This window comes from Choloepus didactylus, chromosome 27, assembly GCF_015220235.1.
Source record: "Choloepus didactylus isolate mChoDid1 chromosome 27, mChoDid1.pri, whole genome shotgun sequence".
Classification (NCBI taxonomy): domain Eukaryota; kingdom Metazoa; phylum Chordata; class Mammalia; order Pilosa; family Megalonychidae; genus Choloepus; species Choloepus didactylus.
In genome coordinates, this window is record NC_051333.1 from 8,304,223 (window position 1) to 8,330,021 (window position 25,799).

Here is a 25,799-nt window from a genome sequence, read left to right on the forward strand (position 1 = left end):
CCCTCCTCCAGTCGGGTGCGCAGCCGTGGGGGCCCTGCAGCTCCTGTGCCTGCGGGCAGGGCCTCTGAGTCACCTGCCACCTGGCGGAGGCGGCCGCCCTCCAGAGGTCCCGGGTGCAGGCGCGGGGTCCCCCCCAGGCCCCCCAGCGCACAAAGGAGTGGTGGCGCTGATAGGAGCCATGTGTTTATTTTCAGGGTCACGGGTGGGGGGTCTCAGGGTCCTGGTCGGGGTCAGGGCTGGGGCTGGTGCCCTCCGGGGCCTCGTCCCAGGGGAAGGCCGGCAGCCCCTGAACTCGCTCGCGGTAGACACGGTCGAAGGCCTCGCTCTGCGCCACGGTGAAGTGGTTCTTCCAGTCGCCAGAGACCCCTGGGGGGAAGGGGTGGGCAGGCGTGAGGGGCCACCCCTCACCCCAAGATTCCAGCAGCCCCTTTCCCACCTCCAGGCCTGTGCCTGTGACATCCCCTGGGCCGGATGCCACCCCCCCCAACCCCACCACTGCTTCCCGAGAAGCCGCCCCTCGGCTCCTGGGGCCGGGCGCCTCCTCCGGGCGCCTCCTCGGGCTCCTGCCTGGCCCCGCTCTGCCCCCTCTACCTGGCCTCCCGGGGGCTGTCACCCTGCCCACCCACCATGGGCCTGAGCCCCGGGCACCCTGCTCCCCGTTCCATGCCCTGCTCCCCCCTCAGTGGGCCTCCCACCCACACTTCCTCCCCTTCACCTCCTGACCCTTTAAGTCTTTGCCTCCCTCTGTGTGTAGAGATTCTGAGGGCAGGGGTGAGAGGTCACGGGTGGTGGGGGGGGAGGAGCCCCGGGCCGAGGAAGGGGCAACCAGACTCGGTCTGGATGCTCGAGAGTCCTAACCCAGAGTGGTCCTGGTGACCCCCTTCCTGCCTTAGTTTGACTCGAGTGGTTTTGGAGTTTTGATCTTTTAGAGGGCCCTGTGTGTGTGTGGGGGGGTCACCTCTGCCCCCATGAGCCCTTGGCTGCCTCCCCCGCCAGCCGCTGAGGAAGGCGTGTTCCCAGCACGTGGCCAAGCAAGGGCTTGGATCCCTCTGAGCCCCAGTTTTCTCCTCTGGTGATGGGGTGAGAACTGAGAGTAGCACCCCTCGCCCGAAACCCTCGCTCCGGGGTCATCCGGGGTCATGGCATTTGGGGTTTTGGAAAGTGCAGGCACCACATGTTACAGGACCCCCATGAGGTTGGGGTGCTCCCTGGGGACATCCCCCAAAGATGTCCACGTCCCCACCCTGGAACCCATGGATCTGTGACCTTATGTGGCAAATGGGGTTAAATTAAGGATCTTGAGGTGAGAGATTATCTTGCTCCATTGGAGGAAGCGAGCCCAAGGGTCCTTGTAAGTAAAGAGGGAGGCAGGAGAGGCCGAGGGGGGCGGGGGCGGCTGCGCGGGCTCTGAAGGTGGAGGAGGGCCCAGGGGCCCAGGAAGGCGCGTGGCCTCAGGAAGCCAGGGAAAGAAACCAGGAACGGGGTTCTCCCCTGGGGCCTCCGGAAAGACTGCAGCCTGGCCCCCGCCTTGCCTGTAGCCCGTGGGGCTGACTCTGGACCTCTGACCTCTAGGGTTGTAAGAATAAATGTGTGCGGTTTCAGCCGTAGAGCTGGTGGTTTAAGGACAACCACCTGCCCTGGCTGCCAGCCCATAACCCAGCGCTCGAATACCCAGAGACTCAAGGTGGCCTCGGCCAGGCACAGGGCCTGGAGGGCGGGCACGCTGGCCGTACGCAGCATCCATCACGGATCCCCCCACCAAGGCCCAGAGAGGGTAAGCCACTGGTCCACCTCGCCCAGCTGGGCTGCGCCGAGGAACTCACCTTTCCGGAGGAAGGCTCCGTGGCTGTGGTCCAGCAGGCTGGAGGGCAGCAGCGTGTAGTTGGACATGGTGTTGGCCTTCATGGCCCCAAAGGCAGAGTGAGCCACGACTGAGTCCAGTGCCTCCTCGCCCAGCGACCGGCCCAGGAACTCGCAGACGCGCTGCACGGAGCCGCGGAGGTCCTGGGGACAGGGGAGGGCTTCAGGGGGGCCAGGCCCACCCATGGTGGGGGGAGGGGACCCAGGGTCCTAACCCATGGCTGTCTGGGTGACTCGACCTCTTTGCCTCAGTTTCCCCACCTGTAAGCCACAAGTGGCCCATGGTCTCCAAGGGTTTTTACAGAAAGGATATTGTGGAGGTTTCTGCAGGTGGGAAGCTGGGCTAGAGGTCACAGCTGGGGACAGACATCTATCTGGCACTGGATCCAAACATCACTCTTTCAGGCTAGAAATGGTTGTCACCCAGACTGTGCCCCAAATCTGCTCCTCCCCAGGGGCCACAACCCAGGACTGTCCCAGGGCCAGGCCTTCCGCCTCCCTCCTACCCCTACCCCCAAAACAGGACAGCCCGTCAATCCCCAGATCCCTCTTCCCTCCTGCCCATCCCTTCCTCTGTCTCCAGGGCGTCAATTCAGGCTTCAACCTCTCCAGGACAGCCCCGGCCCCAGCCTCCTCCCCAGCCTCCCTGCCTCCAGACCCCCGCCCCCTCCAGGTGGTCCTCTCCTGGCCTCAGAGGGGCTGCCCCATCCGGAGCTGAGCCTGCGCCTCCCCCACTCCCAGCCCTCCAGCCCTCCCGTGGCTCCCTGTGGGTCCCAGGCCCTGCCTCCCCACTTCTCCTCCCTCCAGGCCTTTGCACAGGGCTGCCAGAAGCGGAAACACCCTGCACCACCCTTCCCTGCCAGCCAAACTCCCCAGCCAGAGGCAGCTCGAACATCTCCTCCCTCATGCTGCCAGGTGTAGACTGAGCACCTACTACTACCAGGGCTCTCATGTAGACCTGTGCCCACCCCGCATTGGCCTTGCAAGGAGGTGTCATTACCCCAACCAGGATATGGAGGACCAGAGAGGGGAAGACATTTGCCGAAGGCCACACAGCCAGGGGGCTCAGACTTGGGTCCCTGAAGCCCATCGTCCTTCCCTTTACCTGGCTGCCTTCCCTGAGACGCAAGCCAGCCCTCTGGCCCCAAGGCCTTGATTTTCCAGGTCATTCCTGGTTTCATAACCCTCCATGCCTTTATCCCCTTGAACCACAGACACGTCCCAGAAATTCTAACATGTTAGCGGTGCCTCACACTCAGGGGCAGCCAGGAAGCCCTGACAGGCTGCGTGGCCCAGTTTCAGGTTTGGAGAACAGAGCTGGATGGGAAAGCGGGGGTGGGGTGATGCTGAAGCCTTTTCCGGAGTTTTCTATCTGAGCAACCGAGAGCCAGTGAGGTGTGCCCTGAAGAGCTGTGTGCTGCTGGGCAAGCCAGTGGCCCTCTCAAGCCTCGGTTCCCCCCCTCTATGGGGGAAGTAACAACACGAGGATGAACCATATGATATTGCCACTCTTGCAGCTCAAAACTGGTCAACTGCTGGCGATTTCATGTAGTTTGATCTGATGCGTGCCTCACCTGTCCACACTTTGTGAGGACTGTGGGAGCTGATCATGCTGAGTATTTAGTACCCAGCCTTCGACACCCTCGGCAGCCACTGGTCGTTATTATTCCTCCTGATCAGGAGCTAACCGCTCTGAGCCTACACACTAGCCTAACCTTTGCGTGCCTTGTCGGGTGGTTTCAGGACGCCACCTCCTGCGCCGGCTGTTTTGCGGTCTAAGCCTCATCAATTGTCACAAAATTCAGAATTCTGAGTTGCTGTTTTTCACCCATTTTAAGGATGAGACTTCTGAGGCTCTGAGAGATGAAGCTGGGATTTTAATTGCTTTGTGGGACACTGAAGTCCAGGCATGAATGGAACACATCTGGGACCACTGGGGAAGGGGCACGTGTTGGGGAACCCCCACCCCACCTCCCTGCCTCTTGGAACCGTTCTTTGCTAAAAACCCTGAACGACTGGACACATTCACTGTGGGTGGTTCTGTCTGGAATCCCAGCATCCTCGTGGCTGGGCGAAGCTGCGATGGTTCTGCATGGCCCCTTCTCCCAGGGAGCCTTCTCTGACTACCTGAGTCAGAAGGCGTTTCCCTCCCAGGGCCTGCCCCGCAGTCGGCTGACGGAGTCAAGACGGGGTCCCAGTCCGACCCCACTGCTTCCCTCTGCTTTTCAACCTGTGACCCTCACCGACGCTCCTTTCTCATGTGACATGCTTTGCATTTTTCCCATCACCTCCCTCGCTCAGAGACTGCCCATGGCTCCCACCTACTCAGAGAAAAGCCACAGTCCTCACCACGACCCCCGTCCTCTCCTCTCTCACCCCCTTCCCTTCACCCCCTGGCCGCCTTTGGAACACGTTGCGCACAGCCCCAGAGTGGGGGCCCATGCACCTGCTGGTCCCTGGGCCTGGGATCACCTCCCCAGGCTTCCCCGTGGCTCTCTCCCATCTCCTTCAGGCCTCGGCTCAAATGTCACCCTTTCCTGAGGCCTCCCGGACCCCCCTGTTTAAAATCACCCCCACAGGCCTCCTTGGCACCCCCCTGCTCTGCGTTTCCCCAGCTCCTGGCACCAGCTGATCCACCACAGAGGTTATTTACTCAACCCTGGTCTCTCTCTTGCTCTGGAAAGTTGCTTCTGCTTCGCTCACTGTTGCACCCCCAGCACCTGGTGCCTTGGGAGGCGGGCAGGGCCGAGGGGGCCTGGAGAGGAGGAATGGGGTGCAGGTGGGGGGATGCCAGGGGAAGCTCACCTGCTGCAGCTCCTCATAGGTGATGAACAGGAAGTTCTCTTTGCCCTGCATCCGAATCCAGCCCTTAATGTGGTCGAACCAGGAGCCGAACTGCACTGCGGGCCGAGGGGTGGGTGGGGTGAGGGGTGGGCAGCAAGGCCACCTGCTCGGGGGGCTTGGCAGGTTCTCACCAAGCCCCCTGTGCCCCAGGCCTGGGCCCTCCTAACCGGACGCCCCCTCCTGACTCCCCACACCTCACACCACTGCCCAACCCGCTCCTCCCCCAAACCCCAGCTTGGGCAACCCCAATCCATCCAGACAGCCTCTGGCGCCCCCGGCCCTGTCTCCCGCATGGATACCTGTGCGTCTTTCATCCTGGCTTCACCTCTCTGAGCATGTCTCCCTCTGTCTCCCTGTGTCTCTGTATCTCTCTCCCCCATCTCTGCATTTCACTGTCTCCCTCTCCCTCCCTCCCGTTGTCTCTCCTCCCGCCTGGACCCTCTGGGGGCTCCTTCCCACCCCTTGCTGCGCCCCAGACCTCACCTTCCCCATTGAGGAAGTCCCACAGGAACTGGTCGGGTGTGCCGGGGTCCTTCAGCTGCCCGGCAATCTTGGAGTAATGGTAGAGGGACACCACCACGTCCCGGGGGTTCCGGCTCAGGTAGATCACCTGCGTGCACGTGTCGGGGAGGGAGGAGGTAACGTCAGTCATAGGCAGGATCCTGGTCCCTCAGGCTGCCTGCCCTTGAGCCCCCTCTCTTGTGATCCCACAGCAGGAAAACACTCAGGGTAGACTTCTTAGAGGACTTCCCAGCTAGCAGTAGCTCAGACCAGATCACCACATCCCAGAGGCCAGCTGAGCTCCCTCCAATCACATTCTAGGAAGAGGGAAGGACTACTTCTGGGACCAGTGGAGAGACAGTTTGGCTTTGGAGATAAAGAGAAAGAAGGCATGGGGCTCAGGATGGGGGTGATCAGGGTGAGACATGAGACCAAGGGAGAAGAGAAGCTAGTCTCTCCTTTCAGTTTCCACAGCCCAGACCCCAAGCTCCTCCTCTCCTCCCTGGCCCCAGAGGAGCTTTTGGCACCCAGAGCTGACCCTGACCCCCCTCCTCACAGCCCTTCTTTGGCTCCCCAGTGGTCCAGGACTGAGTCCCAGCCCCCAGGCCTGGCATTGGAGGCCCAGATTACCAGGCTCCAGTTTCTTTTACCAGCTTCATCTTCCACAACCAGCCCATTCCAGCCTCCCGCTACAGTCCAGCCCATCAGACATGCTCCTCCCTGCTGCTCCTCCTCCAAGGCCCAGCACCAGCAACCAAGACTGCCCTCCCCGACTCCCAGCCACACCCACCAGTCCACGCCACCCTGGCCTGCTCAGGGTCCATGGGCAGCCTTGTTCCCCTACCCACAGGGCTCACCTTAGCACAGAGCCCAGCCCACAGGGGCTTTGGCACACACCTGAGGGAGTTACAAACACGTAGCGGCAAGATGGGTGGACAAAGCACCCGAGAAACAAATCCAAGGGGAATTGCCCCATTTCAGGGACTTAGACCATGTGGCTTCTGATGTCAGACCTCACAGTGCTGGTGTGTCCCAGGGCTCCTGCCTGGGCCCTTCACTCTGTCTACACTCGCTGCCTTGGTGAATCCACTCAGCCTCCAGGCTTTAATTACTGGATATATACGTGCATGGACTGCAAACAGACGGGTCCAGCCCAGCCCATGGTCTCATGGCACGGCAACCTGCCCCCACAGTGCAGCTCCCCTGGGACCTGCTCTCCCTGGTCTTGGGGGGTCCCCAGGCCCCCCACCACAGAGTTACCCCTGACTCATGTCTTTCTCCCACACCCACCTCCAAACTGCTGGCAAACCCTCCTGGCTCCCCCCAAATCCAGCCCAGCCCCTTCTCTTCACCCCGCGGCCAACGCCCCTCCTGCCTGGACCTCCCCAGCCCCGGCACACACGGTCCGTTCCACGCCCGGCCGCCAGGGGGGGCCCGAGGCCACCGAGGCCAGCTCCCAGGGCTCCCGCCTCAGAAGGAGCAGCAGAGTCCTGTGCTCAGCGTTAGTCGTTAGGGACAGGCCATCAAAACCACCACAATGGACCACGTCACCCCGCTAGGGCGGCTATTATAAAAATAAATAAAATAAAAACAGAAAATGACAAGTGTTGGTGAGAACATGAAGACACTGCTGGTGACTGTAAACCGGGGCAGCTGCTGAGAAAAACAGCTCGTGGTTCCTCTGGAAGTTAAGGACAGAATCACTGTGTAACTCACACTCCCCCCAAAAAACCAAAAGCAGGGACCTGAATGGAATCTTGTACATCAGTGTTCAGAGCAGTATTCACCATTGCCAAAAAGTGAAAGTGGCGCAAGCAACCACTCCCGGATGAACAAAACATGGTGGATACATGCGGTGGAACGTTATTCAGCCATGAACAGGAACCTTGAAAATAGGATGCTGAGTGACATAAGCCAGACAGGAAATGACAAATACTCTGTGATTCCACTTATGTGAAATAACTCGAATGAGCAAAGTCACAGAGGCAGAAAGCAGATGGCAGGGAGCCAGGAGCCGTGGGAGGGCGAATGGGGGCTTAGTGCTCCGTGGGGAGAGTTTCTGTTTGGGGTGATGAAAAAGTTTCAGAAATGGATGGGGGTGATGGCAGCTCAACATTGCGAATGTCAGTAACACCGGGGAACTGTACACTAAAAAGTAGTTAAAAAGGGGAATTTTGGGTTGTGTTACTACAATTAAAAAAAAAAAAAAAAAGCCCAGTCCTCAGCAGCCCACAAGCCCTCCCCTCTTTGGCCCTGTCACCTCCAGGCCTCGTCTCCTTCCCTCTCCCCTCACATACTTGGCTCTGGGCTCATGGACCCCTCGCTGCTTTTCAGACAGGCCATACAGCCTCCCGCCACTGGGCCTTTGCACCTGCTCTTTTCTCTGCCTGGAGTGTTCCTCCCCAAGACACCCCCACCCCAGTTATAATGGCAATCCCCACACCACCTCATCCTCCATCCCCATGTGAGTCTGCCACAAGGGACTCACTGAGTTTCCTTATTCATTCCCTCGGTTATCCTCCTGCTCCCTTGAGAATGTGAGCCCTTTGAGGGCAGACCTTTCTAGAACAACACTTGGCATGTAGTAGGTGCTCAATAAATGTGTGTTGCGTTAGTTAACTCTGCTCCCTCTCCCCACCCACCATCCCGCACACACACCCCTTGCCCCTCCAGCTCCTTCACCTTGGCCTTGGAGCTGAAGAAGGCCTTGGTGAAGAGCTGGATGGGGAGGTGGGAGCTCATGAGGCGGGGGCTGGACTGGTCCGGGAGGCTGAAGGCGCCCATGATGGTCTCGCACCAGGGCGCCCGCTCCCAGATGGGCACCGAGCGGACCCAGGAGGCATCCCCGTCCCGCAGGATCAGGCTGAGGATCTCGATCATCCAGGTGGTGCCTGTCGGGAGAAGGAGGGCATGTTAGTGGGGAGCAGGAAGGGCCCGAGGGAAGGGCAGAATCAGATTCATGGTGGCTGTGTCCCCCGATCCCTCGGCCACATATCCCACCTCACTGATTCCTCCCCAACAGCAGACAGGGGAGGGCCGAGTCACATCACTTTCAGAGCGGGAAACTGAGGCTCAAAGAGACAAGGTCGCTTGCCCCAGGTGGTGAAGCTGGGAAGGCAGCACTGCAAGCGGTTCGCCGACCCCATTTTGTTCTCCTGTTGGGAACATTTCCCAGCTCCCCCGAAGCCCTGCGTGGGGCTACATGACAGCACTGGCCATGGAGGTGGAAGGGGACACAGCATGCAGCCCCTCCCAGCCTGGGGCCACAGCGACCGCTCCTGCAGCCCCTCACCCCTCCTTCCCTCTCCACTGGCTGGATCCAGAGATCCCAGGGGAGACTGTGGGGCTCCCGGGGCTGGCAGAGCCACGAAGTGGAAGGGAACCGACAACCCAAATGTCCACCAACAGACAAATGGATGAACAAAATGAGGTCTGTCCGTACAATGGAAAATTATTCAGCCAGAACAGTGAGGAAGCTCTGCTCCGGGGCTACCATATGGATGGATCTTAAACACCTGATGCTGACTGAAAGAAGCCAGACTCAGCAGGAAAACATTGTCAGATTCCACTTATATGAAACATCTAGAATGAGCAGAGAGACAGCAGATAAGAGGTTGCCAGAGGCTAGGGGGAAGGAGGGTAGGGAACGTGGAGTGACTGCTGAATGGGTCTGGAGTTTCCTTCTGGGGTGATGAAAAAGTTCTGAAACAACACAGAGGTGATGGGAGCACGACACTGTGAATGTACTAAATGCCACTGAATTGTACACTTAAAATGGCTAAAATGGGAAATTTTATGTTATGTTTATTTTACCATAATTAAAAAAAAAACAACAAAAAAACACCATGATGGAAGGGGCCCGGATCCCTGAGACTATGTGGAACCCCACTTCCCCTCATCCGTCTGCGCTAGTGGGAGTTCACAGGGATGGGAAACAATTTTCCACAGGTTCAGGCACAGAGATTTTGAGGGTTATGTATTAGAGGAGACAGCACCATTTTAATATGTGGAAGAGCTGCATTTGAATCCAAATATGTAGACATAAAAGCTCAGCCCTTTGAACTGTCCCCTCCTTGGGGTACCCCTTCGTTTCTGGGGAGTCACAGAGCCTCAACTGGTAGGAAGGGGCCTCACTAATGACCCAGCTCCCCAGTTTGGATTCCAGGAGACCGCAGGCATAACAATATAACACGAACAGTAACCTAATAACACAGCATGAGGAATAATACAACATGAAGAGTAACCTGTTCTGGGATTATACCAGACTGGATCCTAACCACCGCCCGGGGCCATTATGAATGTGTCGCTTCCCTGTTCCAGATCCACCCTTCTCTGCCCTGTTTTGGGATCCTGGAGCTTGCCCCTGGGAATGTACTAGACGCCAGCTGGCTGGACGCTAACCGCCTTCAGCAGAGGGCGCAGGAGGACACCACGCGAGGAGGGGGCTTCTCTTCTGGTTTCCCAGCAGCCCGGGGTGCAGGGGACACCCAGTGGCACCACCCTGCAGGCAGCTCCCGGGCATCTCCCCAGTGCCCCAGCACATGGCTTCCTGCTAACCTGCCCCAGCCTGGGGACCCTCAGGGAGCCTCCCTGGGGCCTCGGACGGCCTCCAGTGGAGTCCAGATGGGGTGGGGGCGGGGGGAGTCCCTTTTCCATATTTATTTTTTCCTGGGAGCCCTGCTGCAGCCCCTGAGGGAGTGGCAGTCCCCGTATCAGGTATTCCTGTATCCTCTCGAGTTCTCTTTACTTCTCGGTACTTGATCCCCTGTTGTCGGTTAATAATTATTTATATTAAACTGTCCTGTTCTAATTCCTGTGTGGTTTCTGCCTCCTTCCTCCTGCCTGGACGCCGACTGATAAACACACCGTGAGGTGATGCAGCAGAGGCATTAAGTGTTTTCAGAGCCCACTCTTTCCGCGGGGGGGCACGCTGGCACTGGCCGGGGACCACATCTCCCAGCCTCCTCTGCGGCTGGGTGGGATCATGTGACCAAGCTCCAGCCCAGGAGATGTGAGCGGAAGGAAGTGATAAACGACCTGCTGGGTCATGCCCTTGAAAGGAAGCTGCTGTCTCTTTTGCCCTTAATGCTGGCGGGGTTATGGAGGCGCTGCCCCAACCGAGGGCAAGACCTACAGAGGCCAGCAAGCCAGGAGGAGGCTGCCTCCTTACATGAGCTCGGAGATGAACCGCCTGCCTGGCCCGCCGACCTCAGGACCGTCATGGGAGAGAGAAATAAGCTTATTTCTTAAGCTCTATTGTTACAGCAGCTCAACCTGTAGCTCTTAACTAACATAAGTAGGTCCTATAGCACCCCCCATGTTGAGAGATGAGGAAATTAGGGGTTTGGAGACATTATGGGGATTTTCCATGTTTTCTAAGGGAGCAGTAAGGATTTGAACCCAGCTAGGAATAACTTTTGGGTCAAGTGTTTCTCCATGGAATACTGTCTTGATAGGCTTTAAGCATCGCCAAAGTTCGACCCTACATTAATCCCCCAACAACCACGGTCCACGCCATTAAAATCCCACCCATAGAATGATGAGCTAAGAGTCCAAAGAGATCTCAAAGTAAGAAGCAACTAGAAAATCTAAATACATTTGACTGCAATTTAAACATAAATCTGCATGAAAAAAAACATTATGAACAGTCAAACGACAAACGACCATCTTGGGGGGAAACATTTACAATTCATAATGCACACAAGGGGTTAGGTTCACTAATATATAAAGAACTCCTATAACTCAGACAAAAAGCCAACAATTCAATAGAAAAAAAAGGACCCATAGATAAGAACAGACTGACCACAGAAAGGGAAATATAACTAGTTCTTTACAAATCTAAAAGTATGCTCCCCTTCAGTAATAAAAATAGAAATGCAAATTAAAACTACAATGACATTCCATTTTGTCACAGACCAGCAGGGCAAAGACTTAAAAAGTCTGATTAACAAATGATGTTGGCAGTGCTGTGGGAAACAGGCCCCCTCAGACCCTGCTGGTGGGAGAACAAATTTCTACAACTTCTAAGTATGGAAACTGACTATCTCTATCAAAATTACAAATGCACAAACCTTTGATCAAACAATTCTATACACAGGAATTTATCCTACTGATAGATGCAAACAGATGCAAATGATACACACAGAAGGTTATTCAGTGTAGCAAAAGGCTGGAAAACCCTAAATATTATTCAACGTATTTGATTACAATAGATTATTATATAACATATAATATATAATAATTATAATATAACAATAAGGAATGGGTTAAACAAGAATTATTGTACACCCACAATACAGGAATACTGTGGAGCGTGGGATGAGATCAAGGAGTAAGTAAAGAAGAATCAAAGAATAAGAAAACAAGAGCATAAACAAAATCTAGATGTGGAATGGCATGTATAACATGTTAACATCTGTGGACAAAAAGTAAAAAATATGTACATTTTTTGTTTGTCTCTGCAAATTCTGGGAGAATACATAAGGGATATTGGTGACCGTGAGTGGAAAGAGAGCTGTCATTGTAAACTTTTTGTCCCCTTGAATTTTGAGCTATGAATGTGTCTAGAGAGACAGAAAGTAGATAAGCGGTTTCTTAAAGTGTTGGGGTATGGGAAGGATTGGGTGGTGGTAGCTAAAGGTCATGGGGTTCCCTTGGAGGTTATAAAAGTGATCAAAAATGGATTGTGGTGATGGTCACACAACTCTGTGATTATTCTAAAGCCACTGAACTGTACACTTTCAATGGATGAATTGTATGGTGTGTGAATAATATCTCAATAAAACTACTATATGTAAAAACCCTCACAGAATTGTGTGCTAATAAAGGTGAAGATCATATTTTGAAAATTCCCAAAAATATTTCGGAAAAAAAAAAAAGTCTTGCTCATAAAGTTGACACCCCTATTCAACATGAACAGGTTAGGGTGGTCACTGCCTAGACACCCCTGAAGATCGGGAAAGTGATTAAACTAGAGGAAGGGGTAGCAACAGACAAGATGGAATTTAACAAAGGATTAACAATACTGAATCTTCATATAATTTTCTTTTCCTTAGTTGCTAGGGTATTAGAATAGTTAGAAGGAAAGAACTGAAATGTTAGAATGTAACTTATAGCATCCTTTGAAATTTGTTCTATAGCTACTTGTTAAATTGTAATTTGAAAGCTATACCTTTTTGTATACATTAGATTTTACTATAAGGAAATAGATGAAACTATGGTATTATAACTCATAATAACTTTGGAAATTTCCTATATATCTACTTGTTAAATCATACTTTGAAAGATATTACCTTTTTGTATGTATGTTATATTTCATAATAAGGAAATAACTGAAACTGTGGAATTGTAACCTATAATACGCTTTGCAATTTGCTCTCTAACTATCTGTTAAATTGCGGGTTGGAAAGTTATCACTTTTATGTATATCTGCTATATTCCACAATAAAAAAATATGATTACAAAACAAGTCAATCGGGTTAACCCCATCAACTGGAAGAAGACAAAGCCAAAGTCACCTCTCCTCTGACTAAAGCCTTCTGGCAGGTTCCCCTGTACCCTAGGGAAAGTCTGCAGACCCTCACCTTGGCCAATGAGGGATGGCTGCATTGACCCATTTTCCCTCCAGCCCTGTCCCCCAGCCTCTCCCATATCGCTCTCACCTTCTCTTGTTCCCTCCACTCACAGCAGGCCCCCTCACACCTCAGGGCCTTTGCACGAGCGGGTCCTCTGTCCAGGACACTGCCCACCCCCCGCAGCACCACCCAGACCCCTTTGCTCTCCCACCTCCCAGCAGGAAGCTGCCCTGATCCCCCAGACCAGGTAGGTTCTGCCTCCCCCTGCTTCCTGCACCTTTCCTTGGCGGGACTCACCCTGACTCCTAAATACAGAAAAATATAGGTGACATGTATTTAAATAAAGCCTGTCTCCTCCAACAAAACCACAGACGTCTCTCTCGTTTACAGCTGTGTCTCCATGACAGGTGACCGGTGACTGGCATGTCAATGAGCAAGTGGAGGAAATTAAGAGCCTCCCTTCCTTTCTCCTAGCCTATCTTCCTTTCACCCATCCTTCCTTCCTTCCAAATATTTATTAACCACTTGCTATATGCCAGGCACAGTTGTCGGCTCTAGTAACAGCAGTGAACAAGACAGACTAAAATATCTGCCCTCACAGATCTCACTTCTAGGGGAGAAATCAGAGAATACATAAATAGAAATATGATATAGTGCCAAGTAATGATAAATGTCATGAAGGTAGGTAGGTCAAAGGGATAGGAAGGGACAGGATGGAGGTGCTCTTTTAGCCAGGGAGGGCAGGGAAGGCCTCTCGGTGGGTAGGGTGTGCTCAGACCCGGAGGAGGGGAGGCAGGAGGCCATGTGGATGTCCGGGGGGGGAAAGGGCGCTCCTGACGGAGGGACCCCAAAGGGCCGAGACGCAGCCCCCTGGCTGTTTGCTCTCCCCATTCTCCCAGGGCGCCCCACTCCGATTCTTCCAACCCTCCCGCCCCGGAGGTACCTGACTTGGGGTAGGTGACGATGAAGATGTCGTCGTCCCGCACATCACAGGCGTTCTCCGCGATGCTGATGCTCTCGGAGGAGTAGAGGCCGACGGGGAAGGGGATACCCTTGTACCTGAAGTATTCTCCTGGCAGCTTCTCGCTGTAGAAGGGTGGGGAAGACACCATAAGAATGGGGGAGAAGAAAGGGGAGAGGTCGCCAGGGCGGGACGGAGGAGGGAGGGGGCTGTGAGGCTGCGGGGAGCCAGGGTCCCCGGAGTCTACACCAGGGATCCAGCGTTACAGCTGAGGCCTCCCAGACCCACGGCGGAAAGTGGCAGAAAAACCTCAGGATAGGCGTGGGAAGGCGAGCAGGGAGGGGGCCCGAGGGGGCGACCCCCCTGGCCAGTGCAACCCTAGCTTGAAACTCACGCCCAGTCCCGTTCCTCCCTCTGCAAAACCGGGGTAGTTAATGGTGCCCGACGCTGAGCGCGTCCCACACTCGTACTTTCGGCCCCAACCCTGGAGGGTAGCGGCTCAGTCGCCACCCCACGTTACCTGCGAGGTCCCCTGCCCACCCCCGCCGGGCCGCAGAGGGGCAGGGCCCACGTGGGAAACCCACTGGCAGGGCCGCGACCACGCTCACGCGCACCTTCGGCTTCGAGCCCCTCACCCCGGCTGCTTTTCCAACCCCCGCCCCCGCCGCAAGGTGTCCATGAGGTCAGATGCTTCAGCAGCAATTTGCAAAGGTGAGACCCTCCAAGAGCAATCGGGGAGGTCTGCCGTCTCCCGCCACTCCCACCTCCCCAGAGCCTCGTGTCCCGAGGCGTTATTTTGGGGATCCCGCTAAGGGAGGTTGAACTGGGGATACGATGCATCCGGCTTTAGTGGAATATGGATCAGGTTCCCAGGCACATCAGGCCGATTTTAGATCACCCGGGCCCCGCGGGGCGCAGACTGAGGCCCCAGGACGCCCTGAGGTGCCGCGACGCAAAGGCGCGGGGACAGACGTTGTACCGCGGTGTTACGCCCGTCGTATCGCGATGTTACGCCCGTCGTATCGCGATGTTACGCCCGTCGTATCGCGATGTTCCTTCGGCCCCGCAAGACTCAAAAGGGTGAAGCTTTTGGAACCGGAAGTAATGTGTGCTATTTTTTTCTAGAATGTTCGAAGTATTTCAGAACATAGCAAATTGCCTTAAAAATGTGGCATATTGCTGTGATTTATTTTCTCATTCTAAACAGACATTCCTTCCATCTAACTTTGTAGTCACGACTGTTAATTCTTTTTTTCTCCAAATAGTCTAAGCTGCAGGCCCCCACAGCAGGGCTGCCTTGCCGTAACTACTCTGTGCTACTTTCCATCTGCGTCCCTGTGCTAGATGATAAGTTGAATTTCAACAAGTATGTGTATATGTAGGTTAGGTTGAAATAATATAAAATAACATTGGTATAAAGTTCCATTTTGCGATAGTGAAGAAGATGTTATATGGAGGGGGTGTGGGTCCGACCACACAGGTGAAGCTCAAACATAATGCTGAGCGAAGGACCTGGGACACAAAATAGCCCACAGGGTTCAGTTCCATTTATGGGAAGTTCAAAAACAGGGAAAAGTGATCTGTGGGGTTAGAAGGCAGGGTCGTGGTTCTTGGTGGGGGGTGACAGGGTCAGGGGCAGGAGGGGACTCCTGGGGGGCTGATTATGGGAGGTGCCCCCTTTGCAAAGTTCTCTGTCAGTACTTTTGTGAGTTTTACTCTTAATAAAAACGTTAAATGAATGAATAAAATATTAATGGAAAAAAAAAAACCTCTTCCCACTAAAATAATGTTTTTAATAAAAAGGAGGCGGGGTGCTGGGACCGAGGAATTTGAAAATTATACTGGTTTACAGAGTCCTTTTCCCTTAATTTCCCCTCATCTGCCCAATTGACATATGAGGAAACTGAGACCCACCAAAGGCTGCAATTTGTCTTGGGGGCTGCAGTGTCTTTCCTGAAGCTGGGAGATTTGAGGGATGTGGGGAGTTTCAGGGTTACGCTTGGAGCAGAGGGATGTGGGCCAGCGACCTGTGTCCTTGCCTGGGGTTGCAGGAGGACTTTGGGGAACCCGGGAAGGCCCAGCCCAGCCTGTCAGAGTTTCCAAAGGGCAGTGCCCCAAGGGAACTGGGAGGGGGTCCGTGGGGGAGTCTGGGTGGATGGGCCCCCTTCCTCCCTGGGGGTTGCTCTGGAGGGGGCAGGGAGGGCAGGTAGCTGCATGGGGGGCTTTGTGTACCCCACTTGCAAGTACCCAGACTGGTAGAGGCACAGGTAAGAGCATGGTTCTGGAGCTCGCCACGGGCTCAGAGTGTGACTTTGCCACTTTCCAGGTAAGCTGAGCCAGGTGCTTAATCTCTGCCTCAGTTTCTCAGCTGTAACATGGGGGGTAAGAGAGGTGATACAGTGTTATGGCTATCAGCACAAACTCTGGCGAGCCAGATGGCATGGGCTTGAATCCCAAGTCCCACCAGCTGTGTGGCTGTGTCTCAGTTTCTTCACCTATAAAAGAGGAATAATAATATCTTTAACTCATAGGGTTGTGTGGAGCAAGTAAATGCTCAGAGCTGTGCCTCACAGAGAGTAAGCACTATATAAATGTTTGCTAAATTTAAAAATAAAAATGGTTAAAATAGCACCTGGCTCATAATCCACATTAGATACATCTGAGCTAATCTTACTATTATTGTTATTATATGCAATAATGGAGGCAACGCTGGGCATCCTGTGGGCTCAGAAGAGGCTCTTAGCACACACAGCCTCTGGCACACAGTAGGCCTTCAGGAAGTGGTAATTACAGTTATTGTTTGATGATACCATCAGTTACCCCATAGGTTGCGAGGAGGTGGGATTTGTGATGTCACCAGTTACCGGGCAGGTTTAGCCCAGTGGGTGGGAGCTGTGAGGTCATCAGTTACCAGGCAGATTAGCAGCTCCGAGCCTGGGCCTCCTGTGGGTCACACCTTGGGCAGCACATCCACCACTTTGAGCCTCAGTTTCCTCATTTGTCCCAGGGGATAACGGTAATCTCTACCTCAGGGTTTTAATCCTACCTAAGGATTAAAAGGGAAAATGTATTTTAAGCACCCGGCTCAGGAAATGGACGCTCCTTTTAGTGTTGTTTTGGTCTTTGATCTGACCAACAGCTCCTCGAGGGCGGTTTCCTTCCGGTCTTACAGGTGGAATCTGGAGTGCTGGGAGGTTGTTGGTGCTCAACCGGTATTTAATTGAATGAGTGAATGTATGACTGCATGAATGTGTTTACTAGGAATAGGAAGACAGACAGGCAAAAGCACCTGCTATATGTCCTCACACCTGCCTCAGTGGTTCTCAGCCCCCGCTGCTCTTCAGAATCCCCTGAGGGGGCTTTAAAAACTCCCAAAGCACAGATTCCCCTGTGGGACCTTTAAAGACTCCAGAATCCCCTGCGGGACTTTTAAAGACCCCCAAAGCCCAGAATCCTTGTGGGATTTTGAAAGACTTCCAAAGCTCCAGAATCCCCTGTGAGACCTTTAAAGATTCCCAAAGCCCAGAATCTCTGTGGGACTTATAAAAACTCCCAAAGCCCAGCATCCCTGTGGGATCTTTAAAGACCCCTAGAACTCCAAAATCCCCTGTGGGACCTTTAAAGATTCCCAAAGCCCAGAATCCCCTGCAAGACCTTTAAAGACTCCCGAAGTCTGGCCGCCCCAGGCCAGCAGGGTCGAAACCTGCCACTGCAATCATGGAGCCCAGAACAACCTGCCCGTAGTAAATAGCTGCCTAATAAATAATTGTTGCGGCATGAACAGGGTAAAGCCGGGGATTTCCCTGCTGGTTATAGTGCTACAGATGGGAAATCGGAGGTTCAGGGAGGGGAAGCCATCTGGCCAAGGCCACACAGCCAGTGCAGGGCAGAGCTGGGATTTGAGCCCAGGTTGCTGGGGCCCCTCTGCCCTCAGGCAGTTTCTGTCCTAATCCCACCCTCTCCACATACCCCACGCCTCCCTGAGCCCCAGCCCCCAATCACGGCGCACTCTTTCCATCTCTGGGCCTTTGTACCTGCAGTTCCTCCTGCCAGGAATGCAGGCCCCTGACCCGCCGAGCCGCCGATCCCGGCCCGCCTAGCACGGAGGCCTCCAGCACAATTGCTGTACACCTCCTCTCCCCACCTCGTAAATCAAATCTGCCCCCGGGGTGGCCTTCCCTCTGCCGGGGTCACAAGCTTGTTTTGTTCCCAGGCCACGTTCGGGGCCTGGCACACAGCTATCGCTCAATTTGAGCGGAGGGATGAAGGTGACAATTGAGCTGGGTTAGGGAACCGCGACACAGGGAAGGTGGTCCTGGCGGGAGGGACAGCTGACAAAGCTGCAGCTGACATGATGGGCGACTGGCCGAGGAGCTAATTTAGCCTCCTACTAGGTAACTGGCCCGGTCTGCTCTGGAGACCCCAGGACATGTGACTCTAAAGGCTGCCCACCTGCTCCCTCCAGAAAGCATCGGCCCCTCCTCTCTAGTCCCCATGGCCCTGGCCCAGCTCAGGTCGCCTCCCTCCTGCAGACCCTCAATCCAGCCTCTGCCCAGTGCAGTCCCCAGCTGCCCCTGCCCCTCCCTTCTCCCCAGTGCCCTGGACCTGCTCGCTCCTCTGGCCTCATTTCTTCCCACAGGGCTCCAGTCACACCCACTTCTCTGAGCATTTTCATCCAGCTGGGAATGCCTTTCCCGCCTCCTCTGCCGAATTCTCCAAGATCAAGACCCAGTTCAAATCTCACCTCCCAAATGCAGACTTCCTTAACCAATGCTCTACCCTCTCCCAGGAGAGGAGCCACAGACCCTGTGTGACTTCCCTCTGACCCCAGGGAAGGGCTTGGCCCCAGCAAGGCAGGAGGGTCAGGGAAACAGCCCTGTATGGAAATTCTGTGCCAAGGACTGTCATTATCAGACTTCTCCCAGAGCTCCAGGAGGTGGGACCGAGAGCACCACTCCGTACTGGAACAGTTGGAGGCCCAGAGAGGTTACTGTGGTTCCCAAAGGTCACACAGCAGCCTTCATAGGAAACCTCAGTAAATAACTGTCAGTGGGCCTCCACCCCTCCCTCTATTGATGGGACATGAGTCCCCAGGGAGCAGGGATGCATCTGTCTCATTCAGTGCTTTATACGCATGCCCAGCGCACGATAGGCATGCAGTAAACTAATCTGTCCCCAGTTCAGAGCCCCTAGTGGTGGGGGCTCAGTCACCACTTCCAGTGGTCCACGCAGTTGGCAAGAAGATGAGCTGTGGAGTTGGGCAGACTTGGATTTGAACCTGGACTGTACAACCAACTAAGTGGTGTGACCTTGAATACATGTCTTAACCTCTCTGTGCCTCAGTTTCCTCATCAGGAGAAGGTAGATATAGGAAGGTCTCCTCTTGAGAGAACTTGGTAAGGATTAAACGCTCCCACTGCCTCCCACCTGTGCTGGGCAGTCACTGCCTCTTTGCCCATCTCCCTGCTGCCACCCCTGTCCTCATTACTGTCTCCAGGCACAACAGGGATTCGGCTGGGACCCAAGTCAGCTCATGGCCCTCCCCTGCTCGGATCCCTCCTGTGGTTCCAGTCTCAGAGAAAAAGCCAAGTCCACACATGGTCCACAAGGCTCCCGTGTTTCATCCCGTCCCCTCCCTGCCCTCACCCCCACCCCCTACCTCCTTGTGCTCCCTGAGACCCACCAGGTACAGCTCTGCCTTGGGATCTCGGCACTGGCCTTAATCTCGGTCTCCCAGATGGTCCTGTGATTCACACCCTCACCTGCTTCAGGCCCTTGCTCCAATGTCACCCCTTCTCAGTGCCCCCCACCACCCTGCTTACAATTAGAACCCACCCCCAGCCCACACGCCCGGCTCTGTTTTTCCCTTCCCACTTGTCCCCTTCTCGGCTCTGAAACTGACATAATCCCTTGATTGTTTATTGTCTTCCCACTTGCAACTAAACTCTGTGAAACCAGGGTTCTTTTTCATCTGTTTGTTTGTTTAGTCTGTCTGATTTGTTGAAGTGTCCAAAACATCCCAAGCAGGACTGTGTGCAAAGGAAACCATCAATCAAAATTTGTTAAGGAATACAAAGAATGCTAAATAACATTTGCCCAGTGCTCACCAACTGCATTATGGGCCTGAACTCGTTTCTTCCAGTTTGAGCCCTTCATCACTCCTCTCTGGGCCTCTTCTTTATTGTGCTTTGGGAGTGTGCTCCTTCAGGGCAGGGGTTGTGGACAGTTCTAGGGGTGGGGACGAATGAGAGGAGAGGGTAGGAAGATAGGAAGACAGGGGTCTGACCTCAGGCCACTCAAATAAACCCCCTAAGTCTCAGGAACCCTCCCTCACATGAATATTTAACTCCTAGGGGTATATCATATTATATTATGTATATTATATAATATATAAGCAAAGCTTATATTCATCCATGTTTGTGTGTATATAGGAGTTTGTTTCTTTCCATGGCTGAGTAGAATACCATTGTCTGAATAAACCACAGTGTGTTTATCTGTTCCCCTTGTTGATGGACCCTTGGGCTGTTTCCAGCTCAAAAAACTGCTGTGATCGTTCCCGGACAAGTCTTTGTGTGGACATACGTTCTCATTTTTCTCGGACAGATAACGAGGAATGGAATTGCTAGGTCACAGGGTAGGTGTCACACTGTTTTGATTATAGTAACTTTATATAGATTTTAGTAATGAGAAGGTAATTTCCTCCTCACCATTTTTTTCTCCCTTGGCAATTCTTGCGCATGTAAACATCTATATCTAAATCAACTTTGAAATGAGTTTGCCAAAGAATCCAGTTGAGATATATCACTTTGATGTAGGACTCTTCTGATAATAATTATCAAAGAAATCTAGCTAAAGAAATAAATCACTCTCTGCAAATTCTCATAGTGCTTTGCTCATAAGGGATGTTTGCACTCATCATCTGCGACCTTTGCTAGGCTGTGAGCCCCTTGAGGGCAGAGACTTGGTTTGAAAAAGAGATGTTCCACCTCTGGTATTTGCTAGGCTTTTCAGGGTGTTATAGGATGTGATTCTCATGCAACCTGCTAAGGGAGGTACTTTTGGCTTGAGGTCCTCGGAAGGGAGGTACTTTTGGCTTGAGGTCCTCGGCTCTGTCCCTTAAATCCCATCAGGCTCACTGCGCATCCCTGTCAGCCTGCAACTGCCCCACCTCCCCTCTGGGTCCCCACCCCAGCACAGCGTCACACGGCAGCAGCACTGGGCCCGGGCTGCCAGTGTTTTCCTGTGCCCACTATCAAGTTCGACTTGTTCTCTAAACACTCCATGCTCCACCACACCATGGGCCTCTGCGCCTGCTGTGCGTTTCGCCTGGAGGCTCTCCACTCTTCTCTCTCTTCTTTCTCTCTCTCTCTCTCCCTCCCTCCCCCTTCCAACATACATTTCTTAAGCTCCTATTATGTGCCTCCCCTTGCCCTTTGGGGCATCCAAAAGCACTCTCTAGGATGATGGAAACACGTTCTATTCTGCGCTGTGCCACGCCGGCCACGTGTGGCTGCTGAGCACCTGAAATGGGGCGAGTGAGCCCAAGGAGCTGAATTTTTCATTTTGTTTCCTTGTTATTCCTTTAAATCTAAACACGGATACTCAATTCAGTTGTTGGAAGCCCTTTAAGCAGGGCTAGAAGAACTTGGGTTTTCAACTGGAAAGTCGATGAGATATAAATGCAGATAGAATGTTTCTGATGAAAAGTCAGCGGCTGAATTGAGAAGTATACAACACACACCAGATTCAAAGGGTTAGTGTGTGTGGGGGGTGTGTGCGTGTATAAAATAGCTCATTAATAATTTTTTGTATTGATTACCTGTTGAAATGATATTTCAGCTTTGTGGGGTTAAATAAAATATAAAAGTAAAGTGAATTTCAGGCATGATTTTTCTGTAAATCCACAACAGCTCTAAAAAAATAAATTTACAAAACCCAACAACATTGAGTTTTCCAAGCCAAAAAACAAGTTAATTTCACCTGTTTCTTTTACCTTTTTTTTTTTTTTTTTTTTTTAATGTGGCTACTAGAAAATGTTTTCATTTGGGGCTTCTGTTATATTACTACTAGACAGCAGTGATTGGGAAGTGGCAGCCCACGGACAGATCCATTGTCCTTATACGTGTCCACTAGACGGGATAGCCAGACAGAGGCCTCCTCTTCCAGCAGTTCAAAGCCCCTGTCTGCTCCCTTTCTTTCACATACCGGTTAAGAGCAGGGTCTGGGGATTCCTCTCTCGGCCTCAGTTTCCCTATCTGTAAAATGGGAATCCTAACCGTGGCTGTCGATGAGCTAATCCACACCAAGCCCCTGGAAGAGGATCTGGGCACAGGGTGAACACAAGGTCGTGATTATGGCCCTTCTTTGCCCCATCCCTACCCTTCCCCTGGCCCACGTTCCCTGCCCGGGAGGGGTCATGGGAATCGGAGGAGGAAGGAAAACCTTGTGAACGCTGACTCAGCAGCATTCCTGGCCATCACCCCACCATGTCCACTTCCCAGACACGACGGCCACCCCTCCTGCCCGGCGGGTCCCAGCTTGCAGGTGGCCGGGGCGGGATTCGAACTCGGGGCCGCCTTCCTGGAGGGCGGTGTGACTGGGACATTATTGCCTGAGCTGGCTGGGTCCCCGTTTCCCTGATCTGCTCAGGCTCCCCAGGCCTGGACCCAGCTCCCCATGACATTTGGGGCCACACGTCTCTTGGGGCTTCCAGTCCAGGCCCCCCTCCCAGGGGTCCCCTCCTCCCCAGTCCGGCTCCCACCACCTGTCCTGGCCTGGGTCCCACCACTCCTCCCCCAGAGCCTTCCCGCTGCAAACTGGGCCTCTCGGTTCCTTTCAGATACATCCCGGACACTCTCACCTCCCAGCCTTTGCCTCTGGGAGAGCCAGTGGGTTCTGAAAGCACCTGCCCTTCACCCTGGGAGCCTGGGGCCTGCATCTTCCCTAATTCCCACTGAGGTGCCCGAACCCACTGGGGGAGGCCCAGAACCCCCTCCTCCTCTTCTCCCTGCCCACATTGCACCCTGGTAGCGAGGGCCAACATCCAGTGATTTATTTCTCATTTGGAACTTTTTTTTTTTTTTAATCCCCAGCTTGGAAAAGGACGCTCAGGGACTGGCAGCACTGTCACCATAAAATCACTCAAGTGGCTCGGGCCTCTCTGGGGAAAGGAGGGGCAGGGGTTGTAAAATCAAGGCTGGCAGCTCCAGCCATAAAGAGGCAGGGATCAGAAAGGGACCCTGTCCTCCCCCTCCACCAGCACTGGGGACTCAAAGATCAGAAGGAGGGAAGGAGTGGCCACGCAGCGGCTTCTGCATAGGCAAGGCCACCCAGGGCCCAAATGTGAGCTTGGCTTCTCCCAGACTGGCCTTCCCCAGGGGGGCTGGTGGTGGGGCAGCCCAAGGCGCCCACTGTCAAGAAGTGTCGCCAGTCCAGGGGATCCTGCTAAGTCCCTGGTCTTTCTCCACCACAAATTCCACTCCTGACTGCCAGGAGTGGCCACGGAGTCAGGCTGCCCCAGTTTAAAATCCTGGCCAGATCATAAGTGGGGCCGTGTGACTTTGGGGAAGTCACTCTCTCTCTTTGGGTCTCCGTGGCCTCAAATCGTAAACGGGGTAACAGTAGTTAATCATTCAAGTGGATTCATCTCAGAGGGTGGTCATCAGGATAAAATGAGGGGATACACAGAAGCGCTGAGTGAGGGCTTAAACGGTGTAGGGATTCGAGTCCCCTGGGTCTGACGTCACGGTGACCCTGCTGCCTATAACTGGGCAAAAGTGCCCCCGTCCTGCCCGCCACCTGCTTCTCTTTTCCTCTTAAAAACTTCAAATGTGCCATTATTATCCTTTTTCAAATCTTTCGGATACAGACAAGGCTACGCGGAACACGGATGCGAATTTAATTTACAACAACCCCCCGTGAATCTAGAACATTCCAGCCTGGTCTCCTATCTCCGTCCCTTTGCTCTCGACTTCCCCTCCGATCATGCTCTGCTCTCCTCACCTGCCCTCCATCCCTGACTCATCCTTGGATCCCCAGCTCAAACGCTGCCTCATCTCATCTCCATTCATTCCTCGCATGATTTCAGAGCCCTCCTAGATCCCCTGAGTCGGGGAAAGTGGAACCGATTCCCAGCTCGGCCCTATCTATGAACAACTCAACATTTTGGTCCTATGGGCCAGGGTTTGGGGTCAGAAGTGTGAGCAGGGGCCTGACGGGGGCTTACTCTCCCCCACCGCCCACCCTGCCCCAGCCAGGAATCTTAAATTGCCTGCGTTGAATCTTAAAGCCTGAGGAGTTTGCCAAAGGAAGGGGAGACGGCAGAGGACTCCCATCCCCCACCCCCAGGCCTGGGAAACTACACGAGTAAAGGTTGGGGGGTGGGAGAGCCTCCAAGTAGCTAGGTGTGGCCCAGGGGAGTTGCAGGGCCAGCGGGGGACCTTGAACCTTGATGTCCACATGGGGTTTCCAGGCGCATCCACTAAAGCAGTGGAGGAAGAGGATGTGAGGAGGAGGTGAGGAGGGGAAGAGGGGGGCTTGCCAACAGGAGTCCAGTCTCCATGTTCCTACCGGCGATGGAATCTGTGTCTTAGAAAGGTTTTGGAAACCATCACCAAGGGCACTAGGGAGCCACAGAAGGGATGGGAGCTGGGGATGAGCAGGGATAGATTTAGGGATTACGAAAGCTTTCACTGGGAATCCCGAAGGAGAGAACCGGATGTGCAAAGGCACTAGGTCAGGGAGCAGCCAGGTGCGGTCAGGGAATTTGGAATTTGACATAATGGGGTAGTAGGAGCCTGGAATGCAGGAAGGGAGGAGATTGGCTTGGGGGGGTAGGCGGAGTCAGAGCACCCAGGCTGGAATGCGGGTTTGAGGGGCTTGGGGTGCTGGGGAGTCACCGAGGAGCTGGGAGCAGGGGAAGGGCAGCTCTGGGGCTGTGTGAGGGGTAGAATGGATAAGGGAGCAGGGAGGCCAGGTGGAGGCTGGGGTGAGGGTCCAGGTGGGAAAGAACGAGGCACTGCCCTGGGGACAGGCCTGGGTGGCTGGAGGGGCTGAGAGGCCGGGAGAGGCTCGCCTGGCAGAGTGTAAGATATTGGGGGTCAGATATAGTCTGGGCTTGCTGTGTGACCTTGGGCAGGCCACCTGCCCTCTCTGAGCCTCTGCTTGCTCATCTGAGAAATGGGGCCGGGGGAGGCCTGTGGAGGGGGGTATGGCCAAGGCTGGCAAGGAGAAGGAGGAACCCCAGGCTCTGGGCTGAGTCCCTGTAGCTCTTAGCCTCAGTTTTCCCATCTGGAAAGTGGGTGCTATAAAAGTGTCTGACTTATCTCCCCTGACCTGAGAGAGCTCAGGACATGGGGACTGCTCTGACCTGACAGCTTCTGTGAGGGCTGGGGGGCAGCCACTCTCTCTAGGATTCAGCTGCGCAATGCAACCTTGTCATCTTGCTCTCCCATCCTCCCCTGGACCCCACCTGAGGGAAAGCACCCCCATTTGAGGCCTTTCTTAGGGCTTCTGGGGAGGGAATGGGGTATGACAGATTCTTCTGTCTCCTGAGCAGCTACGAAGTGCCCTGTGCCAGGGAGACAAAGGACTGTCCACTGACAAACAGAGAAACTGAGGCCTCGCAGAGGGACGGGGACCCCCCAGGCATCCCAGCTCAGCCCAGCCCGGGTGCCCCCATTCCCTTCGCAGAACGGACCCACCGCAGGGCGGATGGCCCAGAGCAGCCACCTGCGGCGCCGCCGGGAGGCCGGAAGGCCAGGTGCCACCTCTGCAGCGGCCCCTGGCTCTCCCCGCGGGCTGCGCACTCCCAGGGCCCGGGGCCATCTCCCCGGGGCTGAGGGTGGGGGTGGGGGTGGGGGGTCTCCTGGCTCGTGCCCAGGCCTGGGACGCTCACCTGATTTCCGAGATGTCCTCCCCGTAGGCGTCCCACAGGGCCGGGATCCGGGGCTCGGTGATTTCCGAGGGCCAGTCCATGGCAGGCGCGCGAGGAGGGCGGGGAGGGGAGGACGGCGCAGGGAGCCGGCGGCACGGGGGCCAGGTGTGCGCCGCGGCAGCGT

General features: G+C 54.4%; 1 protein-coding gene across 3 annotated transcripts; it reads right to left on the reverse strand.

Moving 5' to 3' along the window:
• Positions 1-170: 170 nt before the first annotated feature.
• Positions 171-25,789, reverse strand: SULT2B1 (sulfotransferase family 2B member 1). Of its 3 annotated transcripts, none has more exons than XM_037820028.1 (7): positions 25,637-25,789; positions 13,723-13,865; positions 7,888-8,096; positions 5,188-5,314; positions 4,666-4,760; positions 1,824-2,004; positions 171-366 (listed from the first exon to the last, which is right to left on the reverse strand). In XM_037820028.1, the coding sequence occupies exons 1-7, from the start codon at positions 25,714-25,716 to the stop codon at positions 197-199; spliced, it is 1,005 nt and encodes a 334-aa protein (XP_037675956.1). In that variant the 5' UTR covers positions 25,717-25,789; the 3' UTR covers positions 171-196. The 3 variants fall into 3 exon arrangements, with proteins under 3 accessions (XP_037675956.1, XP_037675954.1, XP_037675957.1); XM_037820026.1 differs by lacking the exon at positions 25,637-25,789 and adding an exon at positions 14,261-14,711; XM_037820029.1 differs by lacking the exon at positions 25,637-25,789 and adding an exon at positions 14,376-14,552.
• Between the last annotated feature and the right edge of the window lie 10 nt (positions 25,790-25,799).